Genomic DNA, 18,982 nt, shown 5'->3' with positions numbered 1-18,982 from the left:
AAACCCCAAATCCCGACAGCAGCCACGGCCTCCAGAGTGTGTCACAGACCGTGTTCCTTCTGCTGGGAAGGATTCACAGGCAGAAGCAAATCCCTGTCCCAGCACCAGCCCCTTCCGCCAGCTGCCTCCTCCCAGCCGTCAATAAACCATTAGCCTCGAGTCAACAGCGCTGGCTACGACACACAAACACTCAACTGCCTTTTTCATCCAAAATCAATGTTGTATTTATCTTCATTGATCTACAAGGAAACTGAATGTTTAAAATTACAGGGGGTGCAGGGGGGAGGACGGGGAGGGGGGGAAACAAGAGTTACAGAGCCAAGAAAATAGTAGCGGATGGCTGAATTAACTAGAGAGAAAAAGCCCAGGATATATAAAACATGGACACTGAAAAATAAAATAAGGGAAGGGGGGATGGTACAGCAAGTAAAACATGGCAAAATTTACATATGGATGAAAAGTAAAATCGGAAATAAAAAATAAATCATGCCAAAAAGCAGTTCAAGGCAGAACCACACTGAAACAAACATTTGCTTATGGTCTTCATGTACTATAGATAATATATCAGAATTTCTTTTTTTTTTTAATCAACCATTAGACTTTTTTTTTTGCACTCCTAAAATTCTACTTTGTCTTGTATACAGATTCCAATAAGAACACTGCACAATTAGCACAAGGGGTCCACGGAAAATTGTCCTTGCTTGCCAGCGATCCTGCCCACAACACAAAAAAAGAGAAAAAAAAAAGGAAAAAAAATAAGGAAAGGGTCTGCCGCATGGTACTGTGCCAGTTCCATCTGCTTTTGCCAGCTTGAAAAGTAGGAAACCAAAATTCCCTTCCAGGAGCGTGTGTCTTTCTCTTTCCTTGACGAACTGTCCCTTGTGTTTGTACAAAAAAATTCAGTCTCTCTTTTTTTTTTTTTTTGTTAAACACAAGCATCCTTCTTCCTGTTCACATGCCATTGCCATTATGTCTCCAGAGTTGCGAGTTGGTTGTTTTTGGGTTGGTTTTTTTTTTTTTTTTTAATTTTTTTTTAAAACCTTCCTCCCCCCAACATCCACTAAGACCTGCCTCCAAGTTCTTGCATAGTTGAAGTATATATGCCGTACTGAGCTTTCTGAGTGTGAACTTCTGACTGTGACAAGAGTATGAGTTGTAACCATGTTAACAAATAACCAGAGTGGTTCTAGAAACCATTTTTATAAAGTCTACCTATGTTAAGAATTTAATATTGGTGTACATTTATATTAACAGAATATTTACAGTTTGTTTTCTTTTTTTTTTTTTGTTTAAAACAAGAAGTCAAAAAAAATTCCTCTTAAATTTCTGCATAATATAATAAGGCAAAAAACAAACAGTTTTGTACATTATTATTATTATTAATATTTTAATATATATCTGTAACTTCGGTTCCAAAGTACCAAGGTAAGTGATCAATTGGCCTCAGAAGGGAACCTCACAGTGGACTGTAAAACTACAGTATTTCCATAAATAATACTTTTAAGAAACCCTGGGTATTTTTTTCTTAAGGATCTGAGGCCTTTAAAATGCAAATTTAACTAAAAACAAAAGCAAAAGCAAAATTTCTTCTTTTTTTAAGTGAATAAAGAGCACAAAATTAAAAAAAATACAAATCCATTAAAAATGTTTCTCACATTTGGGAAAAAATGTACAAACTTGATATTCTTAACTCATTTTTTTTTAGCACAGAAACAAAAAACAAAACCAAAAATCAATACCTATATATTAAATTCCCATTCTCAGCAACCTTCTTGTTGGAAAGTCCCCAACCCCGTTATTTATGGAAATGTGCTTAACTTCTACAAATTTTACATTAAAAAAAAAAGTTTACAGCAGTGCATTTTGTAAAAGGTTTGTTGTTTTCTTTTTTTGTTTTTTTTTTTTTTCCCGTTTGTGTTTTTTTTGTTTGTTTGTTTGTTTGCTTGCTTGCTTGTTTTATGTACAGGTGAGTTTAAAATTCAATGTTGGGGACTATCGTGCCTCTACTTCTTTGGGGTTCCTAGAGGGGGAATAGTCCCTGGACTCTGAGTTTGTGAGTGGAGTAGTCCTGCGAGGGGAGGCAGGTCTGGTGCTGCTGGCTGGTACGAGAGGCGGCGGCGCGCTCAGCGCTGCGGTCGGCGGGTTCCTGTTCAAAATCCCGTTGTGCATGGCAGTGGATGGACTCAGTCTGGGGTAATGCATCCCGCTCAAATGAGGCATGAAGGATGGCACATGTGCCAGGTGGCTTTCGATGGGGGACGAGTGCAAGTGGTGCATTCTGGCACGCTCAAGTTCTTCCCGTAAGTGCAAGCGCTCGCGCTCCTCCACTTGCCGCAACCGCTCCTGCTCTCGGCGGGCTTCCAGAAGGTTCTCGTGGTTGTAGTCGTGTGGTTCCCTGTCTCTGTAGGAACGCTCATGGTCATAAAAGCCAGAGGTGGTAGGAAACCTATGGATAGGATCCGTCCGGAGCTGGAAGTCCATTCGACGGTGCAGGTCTAAGCTCCGGTAGGCATCTCGCAACGGGTCCCTCATCGGGTCCCAAGAAAATCCGGGATGCGGCAGCCTCTCTCTTCCTGACAAAGGGTTCATGCCTATGAGCGGGGTCATCATCCTGCTGCGGTCCAGGACATTCATGTTGTTCATCTGGTGCACGCTGCCCATGGAGATGGGCATGGAGGCAGCCATCGAGTGAGGCAATGATAATCCATGGAGAGTGGGTGGTGGGGGATGCTCCACTGACCGGGAGTGCTGGGAAGGCTCAGACCCAACCACCAGCACATCACTGTCTTCCTTCCTCTCCTCCTTGACTTTGATGTCATTCTTAATCTTCTGGAGGTCGCTGGGAAGCTCTGTCTTTCTCTCCATGTCCTTGCTCATTAGATTGGTAAGCTTCAGGCTCTCACTTAGTGCAGGTTTGCTGTATGGGGATACAGACTGGATTACTGGCTTTGTGTTGTCCTCAGAGGGTCTCTTATCATGGCTTGGAGTTTCCTTCACTGGAGAACGGCTCTCTTTGATCTTGTGTTCAGCTATGGGTGGCTCTCTCAGCCGGTCAGGGTGCTCTCGCTCGGGCTCCTTGGACCTCTCCCTCTCCCCGAGGCTGACCTGCCTGATGGGATCGCTGGAGCTCTGGCTGTTGCTGCGGATGAGATTGCTTATCTGGTGCGTCACTGGGGCTGATGCCGGTGAGGATCTGTTCGAATGTCTGTTTTTATCCAGGAGGTCTCTGTAAAAACACAGAAGGTACATCCTTGGTTATGTGTGAACAAATACACTCGTGATGTTGGGCGTGCACAGTGCTGTGTCCAGCTGTACACTTTGAGATTGCTCAGGAAAGGATTTGGAAAGCTCTGCAAACATCAGCTGCAGCTGTGATGCTATGCTAAGGGACATGCAGTAGCTGCCTTTACATACTTCAAAGACAAAAAAAGTTAAATGTTCACAAACGTGGGACTAAATTGGGGATGTGGCTGGAAGAATATTATATTCACCCTAAGACCATTTCACTAAGAAATGCAGGGAAAGAAGAATTCTAGACAACTTATTTTTCTTAAAAAAAAGCTTATTGTGTGTTCATGTGTACATCTTGCTGCCAGACAACGACCTTCTTTCTCAGCTATAAAACTCAGGTTCCTTTCCAAAAATATGGATCCAGGCACACAAAACAGAAGCCTACAGAAATATATGCAGGTCATTCCCAAGTCAGCCTCGTTGACTGGAAGCAGCCATAAGGTGAGGCTGATTTTCCTATGGAGCTGCAGGAGTTTTTGCTGTTGGCAGTTCTTGCAGGTACAGCAGGTACCTCAGGAGAAACATGCTTGAATTGGCCACGAGACTGAGCAACTGAGCTGTGTTTCAAGAGGACCTGCTGTGACAAACAAGGGGTTTGATGACAACATCCATGGTTTAGAAAGAGAGGCACAAAGGTTTACATTTCCAACTCCATCTCTGCCTCTGAGCAAGCCAATTAGTCACAGTTAATCCCACCTTTTTAACAGGGGAATAAATAGTGCTCACCTTCTAAAAGCACTTTGCTCTGAATGAGAGACACTTTAAATGCAAAATATGATGGTGTGATTGAGAGAACTGCATTGTGCAGCTGAGAGGTTCACTGATGCCTAAGTTTTATGCTGTGCTTGCCTTTGAGAGCTCTAAGACCTGAGCACTGAAAGCTGGAGGTGTTTTGGGGAGTTGTGTAAGTATTTATCCCTTATGGTTGCATTTGCTAACCCAGCTTTCTTCCTCTGTGGTAGTCCTGATTGCTGGTCAAGGATGTGGTTTATTAAAACCATGTCCAAATAGGGATGCTGGGGACAGCTTAAGCTAAATTAATAGAAATGTAATAGAGCTGTTAACCCCTGTGTGAACACTCTTGGGAGTAAAGTAACCTTGGTCTGCAAATGAATTCCACTAGAATTCACTAGAAGGTAGCTTCCTACCTGAACAGTATCTGTGTGCAAGGATATCAGACAATTTAACATTTAAAGTAAGATGATTTTCAGCCTATTGCTGCCATATAATCTTGTTCACAGGTATTGCCTGAAGATCTCATTAAAAGCTCTCCAGGCAAACTATGAACCCCTCTCACTAGTCAAGCACACACATCTAAGACGTGCAGGCTGTTACTGCCTACAAAGAAGTAGCCTGTTGGAGATGACTGGGCTCTGAAATATAAAGGGCTTCACAGCTTCAAAATCATATAACTGGGAGCTAATGAAGTAACTATAGCCCAGGTGATACAGGCCTGTCATTGTTAATAAGCGTTTGCCCACAATGCAATTTTTTAAAATCAGTTTTGCTAATGGATTCATGCACACTGCTCCAGATACAGGCATTTGCATTTTTATCTCGTTAATGTCCAGCTAGCATTTGAATTCATCAGCATATCTGTACATTAATGAGAACTATGACTGTCTCCAAAGGACCCATCACAATGCTACCATCACCATTTAAGGATACACAGCAATCCTAAAGCAGCTGCATTGAAAACAGCCAAGTATACACTGAAACCACAGCAACACACCCAATTCCTCAGCCTGGTGCTTTTTGTTAACCTACTAGCAGGGACTGGTTTACCATATTTCCACAGAAGACAAATCCTAAAAGGTGAAGAGGAATTTTTTTGGTGTTGCTAGTACTTGTACTTATCTCAGGGAAAGGCCTCTCAGCTGCTTTAAGGACAAGCAACATTTTTGGGAAAACAGAAAAAACAGAGAGGAAGAACAGTCCCAGGAGGAAGTGGTCAGAAGCCCACAGTGCTCACCTCTCTTTGTCTCTGTCATCTTTGCTCAGAGAAAGATCCCTCTTCTCAGGCTCCCGCTCCCGCTCTCTGTCCCTGTCATGGTTTGTCACCGAGGAGCTTCGCTCCGAGTCCGTGGGCTTGGGCCACTGTGGAGGTGTTGGGAAGGACGGCGGGGTCCGGTGGAGTCTATTCCATGGTTCATGGGGGTTATTGAAATTCTGCAGGTTTGGGCCATCTTTGTGAGTAAAAATGTTGTTGTGAGCTACAATAACGGCAGGGGGAGGAAGAGTTAAAAATAATTCAAACCAAATAATTATACAGACATTTTTCACAATATTAGTCACAACCAGAACTGTCCTTTCAAGACTTTTTTATGGTGAGGGGGAGCAACTAGTGAGTGGACATAGATAATTCCAACACTGGGTGTAAGATCCACCAGCTCTTTTAAGGCTGTTGTTGGAGGAAGCTTTATACACCTCAATAACTCAGAGATTACTGAAAATGCCCAGCTTCTCTTCTCCACCCACCCCAAGCAAGGGCTCCAGCACAAAAGCAGTATTTTTCCTCAGCTCCTCTCTCTGGTAGAAACTTTAATTTGTGCATAGTTACAAGCAATCAGCTGCCTGCAGCTGATGCTTCAGGGACTTTTTTTGTTGAAGAAGCCAGACTATTTGGTGGTATGTATGTGTGTGTATAAACACAGAGCTTGGCTGTAGGCTTTTCAGAACAGTCACTCGATTTTCCTCCATCCATCTTCAGCTGATTCCTGTTGCACCATGAGATGCACAAGCACAGTCTTTTATGTGCTCTCTTATGTGTGGCTCTCAAGCGTGTTTTGCCTACAGGTAACATGTTTTTGAAGTAAAATTATTTTATGCAGGTAATTTAAACTTCAGTCAATGGTTACAGAGGACATCTACACGAATTGGAAGAAGTATCAATAGCTGCTCCACTGTGCATCTTCGCTGGTGAAGGGTGTTACTTTAGGTGCCCACAGGGTCCCAGAGCTTGGTGGGGTTTTGTAGCTCCAGCGTCTCTCTGAGCACACAAGGTAGCAACCCTCAGCAGTGAGGAGGTACAGAGCACAGCCACTGATCTCTGTGACATGCAGAAAAGCTCCCACCGCAGAGACCTGGAAATCTTAGGTGCAGTGTTTTCAGATAGGAGAATGGAGGTTAGGAATTAAACTTCTTTAAAAACTACCACCAGCTGCTGTAAATATTAGCATGTGGCTTTTCTGGAAGGGATATTTGTCTGCAGTAACCCAGCCAGTACTTACTCAGAGCATGACTGCCTAATCCTCCAAAGGCATTGCTGCCTAAGTTCCCAAGGCCGCTGAAGGTGCTTGACCTGCTAAATGGATCTGGAAAGGCAAACAGGGATTTAGCAGGCATTTAGCCAAGAATGTTGGAGAATGAAACGCACCCCTCCCCTTCTTAACGGTTTGAATCCAAGTAGGATTAGGCCAGACTTTAAGCTGATCCTTCTCATTGCAAGGTTCTTTGCACAGAAAATTCCCATCATGTTAAAATGGAGAAGGGATTCAGTGCTCACTCTGCAAACAGGTGCTGTAATAAACTTTTGTATGAGAGTCAGAAGCAAGCTAGAAATTAATGTCTAATAGCTGAAATTAGGGTGGCTGCTGAGCTATAACTCTCTTTCCTTATCAGTACTAATAGTAGAAGCACTGCAATTGCCTTGAAAGAATCTCAACAGGCCCCTCGGCCAGCACTGAGGAGATGCATTGTCTTGTTTCTGCACTTTTTTTTCCAGTAAAGGCACCCATCACCAGAGGAGGTTCCTCTCTGAGAGCACATAGCCTGACTCAGGCTTCCACACTCCAGAGACAGCTATGGCTTAAATCCTACCAGTGTACTTGTTTTCTTTCCTACTGGTCATCTCTAAACAACTCCTCCTCCTGCCCACTGGCTTTTCGAGTGTCCCTTTCAAGTCCTTAACTTGCCATGTTACAGGAGGTAAGGTTGCTCTCCACTTCCTCACAGATACCACATTTAAAAAATCAAGGCAAATGGCACAAATAGCTCGGATCTTTAAGCAAACAGCTATTTGCTTATTTACTTATTTTAAAACAGATGTTCTTGCCCTTCCTCTTTGATATTAAGCAGCTGAGTGACTCCACAGAGATAGTTAATTTTGACAGAATGTTCAGGAATTGATGTAAATCTGGGTATTTGCAAGAGAAAAAACAGTCTACTAGGTCATGTGGCATGCCACATTTACTGATTGGATGAATGTTAGTAAAACATTAATCAACAGAGCTTGAACTTTAATTGGCAATGAGCTGCTTGTGAGCTTCTAAAATGAGGACATTTGAGAAAATCAGGCTCTACTTACTGCCAATTAGGAAACTGAAAGGCTGGCAAAATGTGCAGAACAACTATTTGCCAGGAACTGTTCCCTGAACTCTTTTGAAGAACCTAGTCAAGACCTTTCATAGGTGGAAAATGATACAGGAGGAGCCCATTTTAAGCTGAGGCTTGTCTGAGGTATCTTTGCATAAATTTCCCCCATTTCCTTGGGCACATTCAGGAGCACAGGACTCTACAGGTCACATTTTGGCTCTGGTGCAGTGTCCCAGCAGTGACAGATGTGACAGCTCTGCACTGCCCTCTTCTTTGGGGGACAGTAAGGGGATGTGCTGGGAGCTGGCAGGGATGAGAAGCTGGCCAGCTTCTGGATCCTGAGGCAGTTTAAGCCTTTCCCTCCCCTAGTGCTACAGTGCAGGACCGCATTGAGAGCCAGGAAGGGGGTGCAGGTACAGAGGTGAAGGCAGGGTTACTTACACTTACCTGCCAAGTGGTTTGTAGGCAGGAAACTGCTGTGGTGAGGTGAGGGACCAAAAGGGGTGGTGGCTGGATGTGTTGCACCTGTGAGAACAAGATCCTTTTTTAGTTCAGGGGCAAGTGACTCCTTGTATACACAGAGCTCGTGGCCATCACATTCAAGAACTGGATGCAAAGGTCACATTCAAATAGCAAAAGCAAGGGAAGACCCCAAACCTCGGCTGGGCGAGCGACAGGCTGGATTTCCCTGAGAACCCTCCAAGGAGTCTGTAACAGGGCTCTAGGAGGCAGGAGGAGACCTTGCACTGAGCTGCTGCTCACCTGGAGTAATGAGGAAGCCAAGCTCTTTGTCTGACATTTTCAGTCATTACTCCATGTTTACATTAAAAAGGGTCAGCCCAGGTTATGGGCCCAGACAGAAGGTGCTCGGAAGTGACTGATTAGAGTCTATATGAAACATCAGTTAATGACAGGCACGCAGGGAACATCAATCATGCTTCTCCCATGAGAGCTCCAGCTACGCTCTCGCATCTGTCCCTGCATCTACAGGCTCCCCCCGGTATTTTTTCCCTTTCCTAGACACTCTCAAATCTCAAAGATTGCCATGGTGCTGTGCTTCCCTGTGGGAAAGAACATCACAGCTGAGCATGCTGGATTACATGAGGCTGAGGAGAGGGGAAGGAAGGGGGTGAAACAAGCAGGTCTGCCCTGTATTTCAAGGTGGACCAGGCTCATGCAGAAAACTCTGCTCTCCTTTCAGAGCAGAAAATGAGAGATTTTCTTCCTTTGCAGGCAGGCATACGTGAATCTGAACGGGCTTGCAACCTGAGTGTGAAAAGCACTGGTGTCACCTGTCACTGGGGTATTTGGTCAGCCCCTGACCTGGCCTTCCTTGGTGACAGCACCCAACCACTGATGGTTGCTATGAAACACACTCACGTGTCCAGAACACAAGCAAACTGTGAAACCTGAGAGGGAGACAGAGCTCTGTGTCCCTCACCAGCTTGGGCACCTCAAACCTAAGCAGCCAGAAAATGAGCTGAAGAAACTTAAGAGAGACCACAACAACGAGACCTATCCAGTACCTCTCTATAAACATTCTGACTGCTCCAATGCTTCAAGACGGATGGAGACTGTCATCCTTCTAATCCTTTAAGATTTCAGAAGGTGTATAATGGATGGGAGATTTCTTCAAAGGAGACGGCTTACAAACTCAACTACATGGGCTGATAATAAAAAATCCTCTGGAGAAAGCCAGGAGCAGCACTGCAGGCTGTCAGGCAGTTATTAAATAGAGCGTCTGCCAGGCAGCCCAGCATCCGTCCTGGAGACAGGTGGCCCTAAGATAACTTATGTCTCCCCCAGTAACCAGGCAATGCAGCAGAACCAATGATTCACATCAACTGCACACATGTTCAGTAAGGTGAAAAGAATGCCTCAGATATTCCAGGGTAAAAGATTTATTCCTCCATGTATTCCAGCTGCAGTATTTGCTCTTGTTGACAGCACTTTTTACCTGGATTTACCGTGTGATGGCTCCTGTGATTAATATACTCACAGACAAGTTGTTGTAAGGTGTTTCTCTCTATTGAATGTTTTCTATTAGTTTGCCCTCTTTAATACTTCTATTTTGTACTATTTCTCCTCTTGCTTTTACAAATGAAAAGCAAGCCATGCTTGCATCTTTTAAGGGAAAAAACTCTAGATACCAACTGGACTGGTGCTTTCCTGCCTGTTAGGGTAATTCTGTCCAGAACAGCCTTCAGTAGCAAAACTAGACATGAAACAAGGTTCTTGTAATGACAACACAGGACAGACTGAGGATAGTGATAACGAAACATCTGCCATAGGAAACAGCCAGAGGTTTGTAAATAAGCTGTGCTTATGCATCCAAGTAGATGCAATGAGTATCTTGGCCTTGTACTATCAAAGTACCTTTATAGAGACCAAAATAAAGGGTAGCACCCTACAACGTAGAGCTGGTACCAGCACTGATTACATGTGGTAGAAATGTGCATTTGATACCTAACAATTTCCATCCACAGATAGAGCAGAAAGACAGACTGAAGCACTGGTGGAGTTCCTGAAGGCCATCTGCATTTGAAACTCACTTCTCACAGAAATTTCAGCTTGGTCCTCATCTGCTGCTTTTCTGGCATGTTTGGGACAGAGTTCAAAACAGTTCTAACGTCATTAATTTCAACAGGGTTGAACCAAGGCTGAATATGACCATGCATACACTGAGTTAGGGTGATTGTGCAATATTGCATCATAAAACCAGAGTAAAATTAGGGGAGAAAATTACATTATTTGCCAATTAATTACATACACAAAGAACTAAGTTACATCTCGTCAATTGATGCAGCTCATTCAGAATGCAGACTTTGGCATCTCAAACACAGACAGAAAATGTGAAGATGTTGAGGGGAAAGTTAAGCTTGAGAATAAAAACAACATTTGGCACTTGGTAGACAGATGTCCACATGAATCCACACTGTCCTCCCAGACCAGAACGTGAGAGCTGCAGTCTTCCATGGTCGGAGCCATTGAGAACAACACGGTGAAGGTTACTGCCCTTTGGTAATTGCATAATTGTAATTACTTCTCCAACAGACTGGAAAACAATTGATCAGCGTAAACTGTATTTAATTCTTTGGGGCTTTTTGTAAATCCAATATACCATTTTAAGCCCTAGACTGTGCTAAATTTTGTAACACATAGGGGAATTTTCTATTTAAAAAACAAACACTTAACAAATACACCTTCTGTGATATTTTCAATGCTGTTACTGAAGTTTTCCTTTTACAAAAAAACCCCTTGTTTTCAGAAAACAAACAAATTTGGTGAGTGGAGAAGCTGACAAGAATAACATGCATATAAAAGCAAGAAAGAGACTGGGGCCACTTCCAATCCTGTGCAATGGTAACATTTTCAAGTGTTTTGTCAAAATCACTTTTAAAAAAAAATCACTCTATACCCTATTAATCAGGCACATAAGAACCAGCTGCACAGACGAGACTGTGAGCCAACTGCTGCAGCTCAGTGATGTGCACAGGATCCTGCACTGGAGGTGGTGGCAGAGCCCTGGTCACAGCAGTGTCTCTGCACCCCTTGAACCAACCTTGCTTCTATTTTTGAGGCATATGTAGCTGTAAAGACATGCATGACATATACTGACTGTTGGTTGGTTTTGTTTTTTTTTTTTTAAATCAACAAGGAATGATCTTCCCTTACCTGTGGTAGAAAACAGAGGCCTGGCAAGATCTTGTGGATAATGGAAGCCTGGAAACACTCCAGGGGCGGGAGGTCTGCTGAACAGGTCAAGTTTACCACCTATCTCTAGCTTGTGGGGATCCAGCTGCATTTGCTGTCAAATGATACAAAACCAATCTCATTATACACTTCCTTTTTTATGGGAGAAAAAGAGAGGGAATCAAGGCTCATTCCTCCTTAGCCCTGCCAGGGAGCGTTAGCGAGAGTGACAGCAGCGTCTGCGGTCACGCAGCGCAGTCGTGCCCTGCCAGGCTCCGCAGGGCCATCCCACCCCGCAGCCTCTCGGCTGCCTGCCCCATCCCAGGGATAAGGTCTGCAGGGAGCACTCAGCCCCGCAGCACATGCTGGAGCAGGAACATGATACACCGAGTGCACGGCACCCCAGGAGCAGTCTGCACTCTCAGCCTGACAAAAACTACTCTGCAGGCACAAAGCTGCTGACAGAAGCCTGGAGAGCTGGGTGATGGACTCGTCTGTTCTGCCTCTCCAGTTTGAGAGAGATGTGCCCATACTATGCCCTTCCTGCAGCCAGTACAGCTCAGTGTGCAGGCAAGGGGCAAAGGATGGAGGAAACTGTGAGGCTGTTTTTATCCTTGCCCTGTAGAAGTGAGCATGGCCAGAACTGCACGTTAGTCATAGAAGCCAGCTTAAAGATTACGTATTTGCTTATAAAAATTTATGCCCCTTTCAGAGGCACCTACTTAAGCACAGAATAGCGTTCATTAATGGGACAAAAAAACTACTGCAGGAGCTATGAAAAAATAAAATCTACACAAGTCCCTTTATCAGCTATTCCACATGCCATAGGGAGCCTTGAGCCTGCAACAGCACCCCAGGGTACCTACATCCTGTTACACCTCGAGTGTTAAACCCCCCTCCCTCTGCCCACCATCACATTGGCACAGGAAGCCCCACAACCTCTAACACTGGTGTTATCAATCTACTCTCCTGCTCTCTGCTCTGTAATGTTCTTCACCGCATTGGCCATTTCATTACTTCCTCCACAGGAGGTACTAATGCAGAAGGGAAACGACATTAAACGTGCATGCTTTGTAAAAAAAAAGATGGACTTGGGGAAATTACTCTCCCTCTCACTTTCTTACCCTCTTTCTGGCTGTACACCCTTCCACCCAGCTCCTTTGCCCTCAGATAAACTTTACAGTTGCTACAATAAATGTTAAAGGAGTGTAAGTATTAGTTAATCAATACAGGCAAGCTTGAGAATCACCACAGTAACTGCTTCCTGCCCATTACTCACTCAAATACAATCTGTAAGCTGAAAGACTTGGCTTTGTTCCAGAACCCGTCCAAATTACCTTTATCTTTTGCTGGTGATGGTAGATCTGCCAGGCAATCTGTACATGAACCGCACACCACTTCCCGGGTTTCTGCAGTGGAAAGCACAAGAATTTAGATTAATTTATACGTTAGCAATCTACATCAGATAGAACATTTCATTTCCCTTACTGTCAACCAGGCAGCTAAGCAATGAGAAAGGCTGATTACTAAAACGGCACAATGGGTGATCAACATTTTCTTCTGTACTGCAGCAGATGATGTTTAAATTAAGAAGGAAACAGGAAGAATGTGGGATATCTTCCCCATCTCATGGACATCTGAGATCCTGCCTTGCTCTTTCCTACATGCACTCCCCTCTTCCTAAATTGAAATGAATAGCAGCAAAGAACAGTATGCCATGCTTAAGAGGAAGCAACTAATGGTTCAGAGTTCTGTTTCTGAAAAGAGCCCTGTTCATTCACCCCTGCTGCACTGCAGGCTAAGTCATGTGTGGTTATTATGGCTGCTGGCTTTTGGGGAGGAAAAGGGTATGGACAAACAATCCCCAGGATGAGCAGTGCCACAGCTGAACAAGTCCCTGTTTTCAGCTGAGCTGTGGTACTCACTGTTCCACTCTTTATGTGGAACATCAGCACACTGACCTAAGCCACCATGAATCTGTTCACTGGTGAATGTCTGCCCATGCTCACAGTCATTTATTTCTGTGACCCTCATTTCATACTGTGAACTATTAATGCACACAAATGGATGCAAAATAAGGCTGGGATTCAACCTAAATGTTATTAATCAGAAGTGGCAGAGAGCTAACTGACATTTTGGTTTAAGTAAAGGATGAGCATGAGATTTTTCTACCGGACATGTCAAATTTCAAAAGCACATGCACAATATTCCAAGCATCTGTGTATAGATATGTATATAAAATCCCCCACAAACCTTACTTACTCTTACTGGAGGCCTATAAGGGTCTGACACCTATGGAAAAAGCAGAAATAAAACAATCAGTCTTTCTAAAACTAGCCAATATTCAGAAAGGTGGGGAACTTCCTTCCTCTGAACAAGTAAAAGCATTCAGAAAGCAATGTTCCAGAGAAGTCCCCTGTGACACAGGAAACCTAAAAGGCTTAAAGAAGGCTTAAAACTTCTCTTTCATTCCTTGAACCAAACTCAGCAGAATTTTATGATAAACAAAGCAGATTCATGCCAGCAACTGAACAGTGCCAGTGCTTTTCTGAACCTTGTAATCATTCTGAAATGGAGCGCATAAAACTACTCTCCAAGCAATACTTAAGGGATAGATATTGAAGGGGTTTCCTGTCCCATTTTCCTCTGACTTTTGAAAGAAGCCAATACAACCCCCCTTTGAATTCATGGCTGGTGGAGGTTACCATCTCACCAGAAAAAGACAACTTCTCTCCTCACTGCATGTTCCCAGTCTAGAAGGCCAATTTGCTCACCAGCCTGCACTCCTTTTTTTATCAGCAATCACTGTGTTTACTCTAAATCCAAGTAAGCTGAAAAGAAGGTTATATATTGTTGCCTACCCCTGGAGTCTTCTGCAGCAGCGTATGGTGGACTGTGCCTGGTCTACCTGCTACATCAATAGGGTTTGAAGTCTGAAAGACAAGAACAGAGCGTGAATAATACTGTATCATACCAGTGGTACATTTAACATCTCTATCTGATGTTAACAGCATTAATTAGTCCATGTTTGCACTGTGCTTTGAACACGCATATTGCTACATTAGTGCTAAATGTTATCTCTTACTGACAGCCAACAGCATTTAACCACCATGTCATTTATTATTATTGAGCAGCAGTAACAGTATTCCAGCAGCACCCCTAGGCCCCGCTGAGATCACACCCCATTGTGCTGTGCATGTGCATGGGAAGAGACAGTCCCTGCCCCCCAATATTATTCTTTAGACAAAACAGGCAGGAGAGGAGGTAGGAGAGAGAATGAGAGAGGTGGCCTGACTCCCTCCATTTTTCAGGCAGCAACCAGCACAGCAGTCAGGAACAGAATAACTCGAGCATCCTAGTCCCACATTCCACACACTGGACCATGGCCCCTCTCTGACTGGGGCCAGGGAACAATGCCTGAACCAGCAACAGCCCATCTATTTGCTTCGACAAGGCAAAACCAGAAACCTTAGAAGGTGCTTGTGGGTCTTTTATAGCTTTGCATTATTTACCCCATCATTTTCCAGCAAGAATTAAACACCTCATTGAATGAATCCCTGTTCCTCCTCCTCCAGATCGCACCTGTTGTCCTGTCCTAGATGATCCCCAAGAACTCGTTCATCTCCTCACTCCGGCATTCATCCATCTCCCACTCCAGAGCAACTGCACCTGGTGCCTCCACACAGCTGAGTGTAGAGGGGTTAAACCTCATTCTCCAAGAGATTATTTCACTCATGTTTTAGGTCAAATTATAGCAGATTTAAACAGTACAAGGCATGAGTACAATCCTGGGTGTGGGAGGGAAGGTAGGTTTTAGTTTGTCTAAGGCTACATAACTTCCAGACTCATTAAAGAGTGAATTCTCTGGTGTGTGTAGGTAAGTCAGTGCACTCCCCAGGCAGATCAGAGCTCTCAGGGCCTCTCTGACAGCTGAGGTAGATATAAGGTGGCAAATAAGTTACAGCTTTCATACAGGCAAGAGCTTTAAGATCACAACATGTTAATAGCATGGTGTCATCCTGTCCCTTTGTCCCCTGGAGAAAGATGTGAATGCTTCCTCCAGCAAAGTAAACTGAATACTTTTGACCTTTTCAAGCTCTTAGCTTGTGAGAAATGGCCTTCGGGAAACTCGCTGAGAAATTTACCGTCAGCCTGGATTTATGTGCAGTGGACTCACATGCACAGCTGTAGGCAACTGACATGGGAAGGGGAAAAACAAAACCAAGATCTTTGCTTTGGAAAGCAAGAAGTGCAGGAGTCAGAGTGCCAAAACCAAATCATCAGGTCTGTAGTGATTATGCAGGCTTTAGTTAAACAGCTTGGGAGGGAGAGAGCATGGAAGAATGATACAGTAACGATGACTGGAGTGGCTTTGCCTAGAGTTCAGCTCTGCCTCCTCTGGGAAACTGGAAAGTAATGTGCCAAAGCAGCAGATCCATTTTTCAACCTATCCCCCTCTTTTTCAGATGTTAGATTGTATGTAAATACTGCACTGTGCAGAGACCAAATGATGTCAGTGATTAACCACGGCCCCAGAGCGTGACCTTGCACTGCTTAAACTCAAGCTAGCAAATGTTGGATCTATCTATCACTAAAATGAATCAAAAGCTACTTATAACAGCACTAGGAACTGCTTAAAAATGTAAAGGGTCTGTGCTCACTTCTTCTTTCTCGCTATGCAACTGCTCCTTGGCCTAATAGTATTTTACAGTGAGATGGGATCTGTGAAGCTCTGTAGTGAAGATGGAAAGCAGAAGAAGGTGCCATTGGGGTAGCAGCAGCTCCTCATGAACAGGAAGGAGCCTTATGGCAAAACAGCCCTGGCTGCACATGAGCAAAATTTGTCCAATGCCACCTTATTCGTGCAGCTCCTTTACTTGGAAAATCAAGTTCACACCCTGACTACTCAGGGTCTGTAGGGACTCCCTGGCATCCCTTGCAATAGTAACAACAATGAACACTGGCAAACAAACTTCATCAAGGGATGGCTATGTTCTGTCCCTCTTGCTCCCTATGCTTCCATGACCTTCTCCTTCTCTAGGCCTGCAGCCACTACATACACAGCTCCCACTGAACAAAGCCATTTTAGAGACTCTGCTATTTGTAATGTATCCCTAAACCAAAATAATGTCAAGGATTCGATGGGCACTGAGGAAATACTCTGGCTTCCATCAAAAGCATTAAGTTAAGGGGGAAGGTTGTAAAAGGCCTTATTTGCAGCAGTTGCTAATTACTGACTTCCACTGACGTCAGCGAGACTGCTGAGGGAAGCACATCCCACAGACCTGCCTGGTGTGGGTATGGAAATCACCTTCCAAATGCAAACAGGAATGGCCTGGCTACAGTGCTGGTCCTTCAAGCCTTCTTACACAGTAGCAGAGTTCTATGGAAATGCAGTTCAAGATAAGAAATCTCTAAAATCACAGCATGTAAGGAAGCTGAACATGTCACCTCACAAATGGAGTACGTGCTCCATTTTCAAACAAATGCTATATAGATACAATCCACTATTTCTTGTTCTGAGAGATTTAACAGTTTTGGTACATTTAAAAATAGTTAATAAAAAGAACATGTCTGGGAGGAAAAAAAAAAGCAGTGCATACCACAGAATTTGCCAAAAAATGGGGGTTATCATGGCAACATTTCCAAATGCCAATCAGTGCTAGTTGTAATGACATGTTACAGCTGCAGTGCACCTTTCAAACACATCGTCTCAAAGAAGCTTGCAGGCATTAATCAACCCTTATAAAACCCACTGCAAGATAACTTTATAGATGAGGAAGCTGAGGAACAGAAGGTTTAAGCGACTTGCCCAAGGTCAGCTGGGAGCTGGGAATAAAAATTCAGCTCCTTCAAATTGCTCTACCCATTTACAGCAGTCTCTCCCTATTGTTCCCACACTTGTGCAGTCAAATTCTCATTGTTTTTTCTGGGAATAAACAGTTTATCTTTTGCAATCTCAGACCATTAGATTTATAAAATGATTTGGGACTCTTCGGTCTATTATGAGCTGTAAATATTTCAATCAAAATAATGCACTTCACTGTATGCTTCTCCTCCAGTTTCAGCAGACCTCCCAAGTGAACCACTACATCCTTTCCAAGGAAGGATCTGCAGTGCCAAGAGAAAATTTCTGCTAAAGAGTTGGCTGCTTTGTGCAGAGGATGCTCACAGTTCTGCGGGGTGATCCTTTCCAACCCTGTGCTGCACTTCTGCTATTCAAATCATGTGCTGCAAAATCACCAGAGACAAGACTCTGAACACAGTTTCTCTCCCAGAAAAAGAACAAAGCCTTCAGAAGAAGAAGTTTGTACCTTCGGTTGAAATGCTCCCTGAAGTGACCCAAAGGGACCTGAATGTGGAAGCATGGGTGGCATTCCAGGCATTGCTGGAGGATAGGTTGGAAAGAACTACAAAAGAAAAAGAGATGCTTATGTCACAGGATGACTTGAACAATAATGGAGGTAGGTGCCAAGCCTGGCACATACAAAAATAGTACTGTGCTGAACAAGTGCCACAGTGAAAATACACGATAAATTTGCTTTCAAAAATTTTAAGAGCAAAGCCAAAACTTGAAAAATGCACTCATCTGATAAATTTTCTAGATAGTGCTGAACGAGTGTGCCTTTAAAAATTGTGGACTACTGCAGGAAGCACAGAGCATAATTTGGGGTTTATGTTCACTTTCCATTAACTTTGCATTTTTCTGCTGTTGCAAACAAATTGATTCTGTTTTGAAACGTGACCTGCTTTAATTTTTAAAGCAAAAGGAACCACAAGATGCTGCACTGCACTCTAACCACAGGCAACATGCATACCACCTTGTAGTTGTGTAGGCTAGGTGAAATTTTGCTTAGGCCTCTCCTGAGCACACACAGCAGTTTTACAAGTCCCAAAACATGTAGTTTTTTGTGCTTTGGAGCAGTGGGGAGCACCAGGAAGAAACCACCAGTCTGACTTACTCCTGTGACCTGAGCAAAACCTTGTGAAAGAGCCATGCACTCCGGGCTGCTGCACTGGGAGAAGCACCAGCTGCAAAGGTACTGCAATGACCACTGATTGAGCAATTCCTGCGCATTCCCTGCCATCCCAGGCACAGCGATACAGAGCCGCAGCAGCAAAAATGCAGGAGACAGAGAATTTAAAAAAAAAAAAAAAAAAAAAAAAAAAAAAGCCCAAAGAAAACTTGGTACCTTAAAAACATAAAAATCGAAGATGGAAAAAGAGCTTTAGAAATGAATGGATCAAAACACTACTCATCAATTGAAAACAAGCAAAAGAAGAGCAAGCAGAACCATTAACCAAGAAACCAACGAGAAAGGTGAGCACTCACGTTGGAATGTCGAAAGTAAGGGTTGTCTAATTTGGGAGCGTACTTGTCAAACTGGAAAGAAAAGAGAAAAAAATAAGGAAACAGGTGAGTTTGGTTTTGGCAGTAGCAGACACGTCAGGATTTCAACACAGACAAATAATCACGGCCCATGGGTAAGCGTTTAACAGAGCAGAACTGACTGGTTATTCCATACTCGCTCATCGGGCAGACGACTGATTTCCCCAGGCTAGCAGAGAGGAGCCCCCAGGCCACGCTGGGCACCTCCAAGGCTCACTGCAGAACCCTGTCTCAGGCACTGCATGAACAGGTTCCTGCTCTGGGAAGAGAGCAGTCCTGATAACTGCAGCAGCG

At 43.9% G+C, this 18,982-nt stretch overlaps 1 protein-coding gene across 15 annotated transcripts in view; it reads right to left on the bottom strand.

Annotated features, from left to right (window-relative positions):
* Positions 1–229: 229 nt before the first annotated feature.
* The window catches only part of FBRSL1 (fibrosin like 1), a 508,757-nt gene continuing 490,004 nt past the window's right edge, over positions 230–18,982 (bottom strand). For 9 of the 15 annotated variants that reach the window (XM_069031303.1, XM_069031309.1, XM_069031304.1 and 6 more), the window contains 10 exons: positions 18,632–18,682; positions 17,613–17,708; positions 14,160–14,231; positions 13,552–13,590; positions 12,636–12,707; positions 11,281–11,413; positions 8,053–8,130; positions 6,522–6,605; positions 5,264–5,504; positions 230–3,226 (listed from right to left, as the gene is read on the bottom strand). In XM_069031303.1, coding sequence (XP_068887404.1) covers positions 1,993–3,226; positions 5,264–5,504; positions 6,522–6,605; positions 8,053–8,130; positions 11,281–11,413; positions 12,636–12,707; positions 13,552–13,590; positions 14,160–14,231; positions 17,613–17,708; positions 18,632–18,682 — 2,100 coding nt within the window. In that variant the 3' untranslated portion in view covers positions 230–1,992. The remainder of the gene's footprint in view (positions 3,227–5,263; positions 5,505–6,521; positions 6,606–8,052; positions 8,131–11,280; positions 11,414–12,635; positions 12,708–13,551; positions 13,591–14,159; positions 14,232–17,612; positions 17,709–18,631; positions 18,683–18,982) is intronic. The other 6 variants (XM_069031315.1, XM_069031310.1, XM_069031312.1 and 3 more) reach the window with 3 other exon arrangements.

This window comes from Aphelocoma coerulescens, chromosome 15, assembly GCF_041296385.1.
Source record: "Aphelocoma coerulescens isolate FSJ_1873_10779 chromosome 15, UR_Acoe_1.0, whole genome shotgun sequence".
Taxonomy (NCBI): domain Eukaryota; kingdom Metazoa; phylum Chordata; class Aves; order Passeriformes; family Corvidae; genus Aphelocoma; species Aphelocoma coerulescens.
This window is presented reverse-complemented; position numbering and strand designations above follow the sequence as displayed.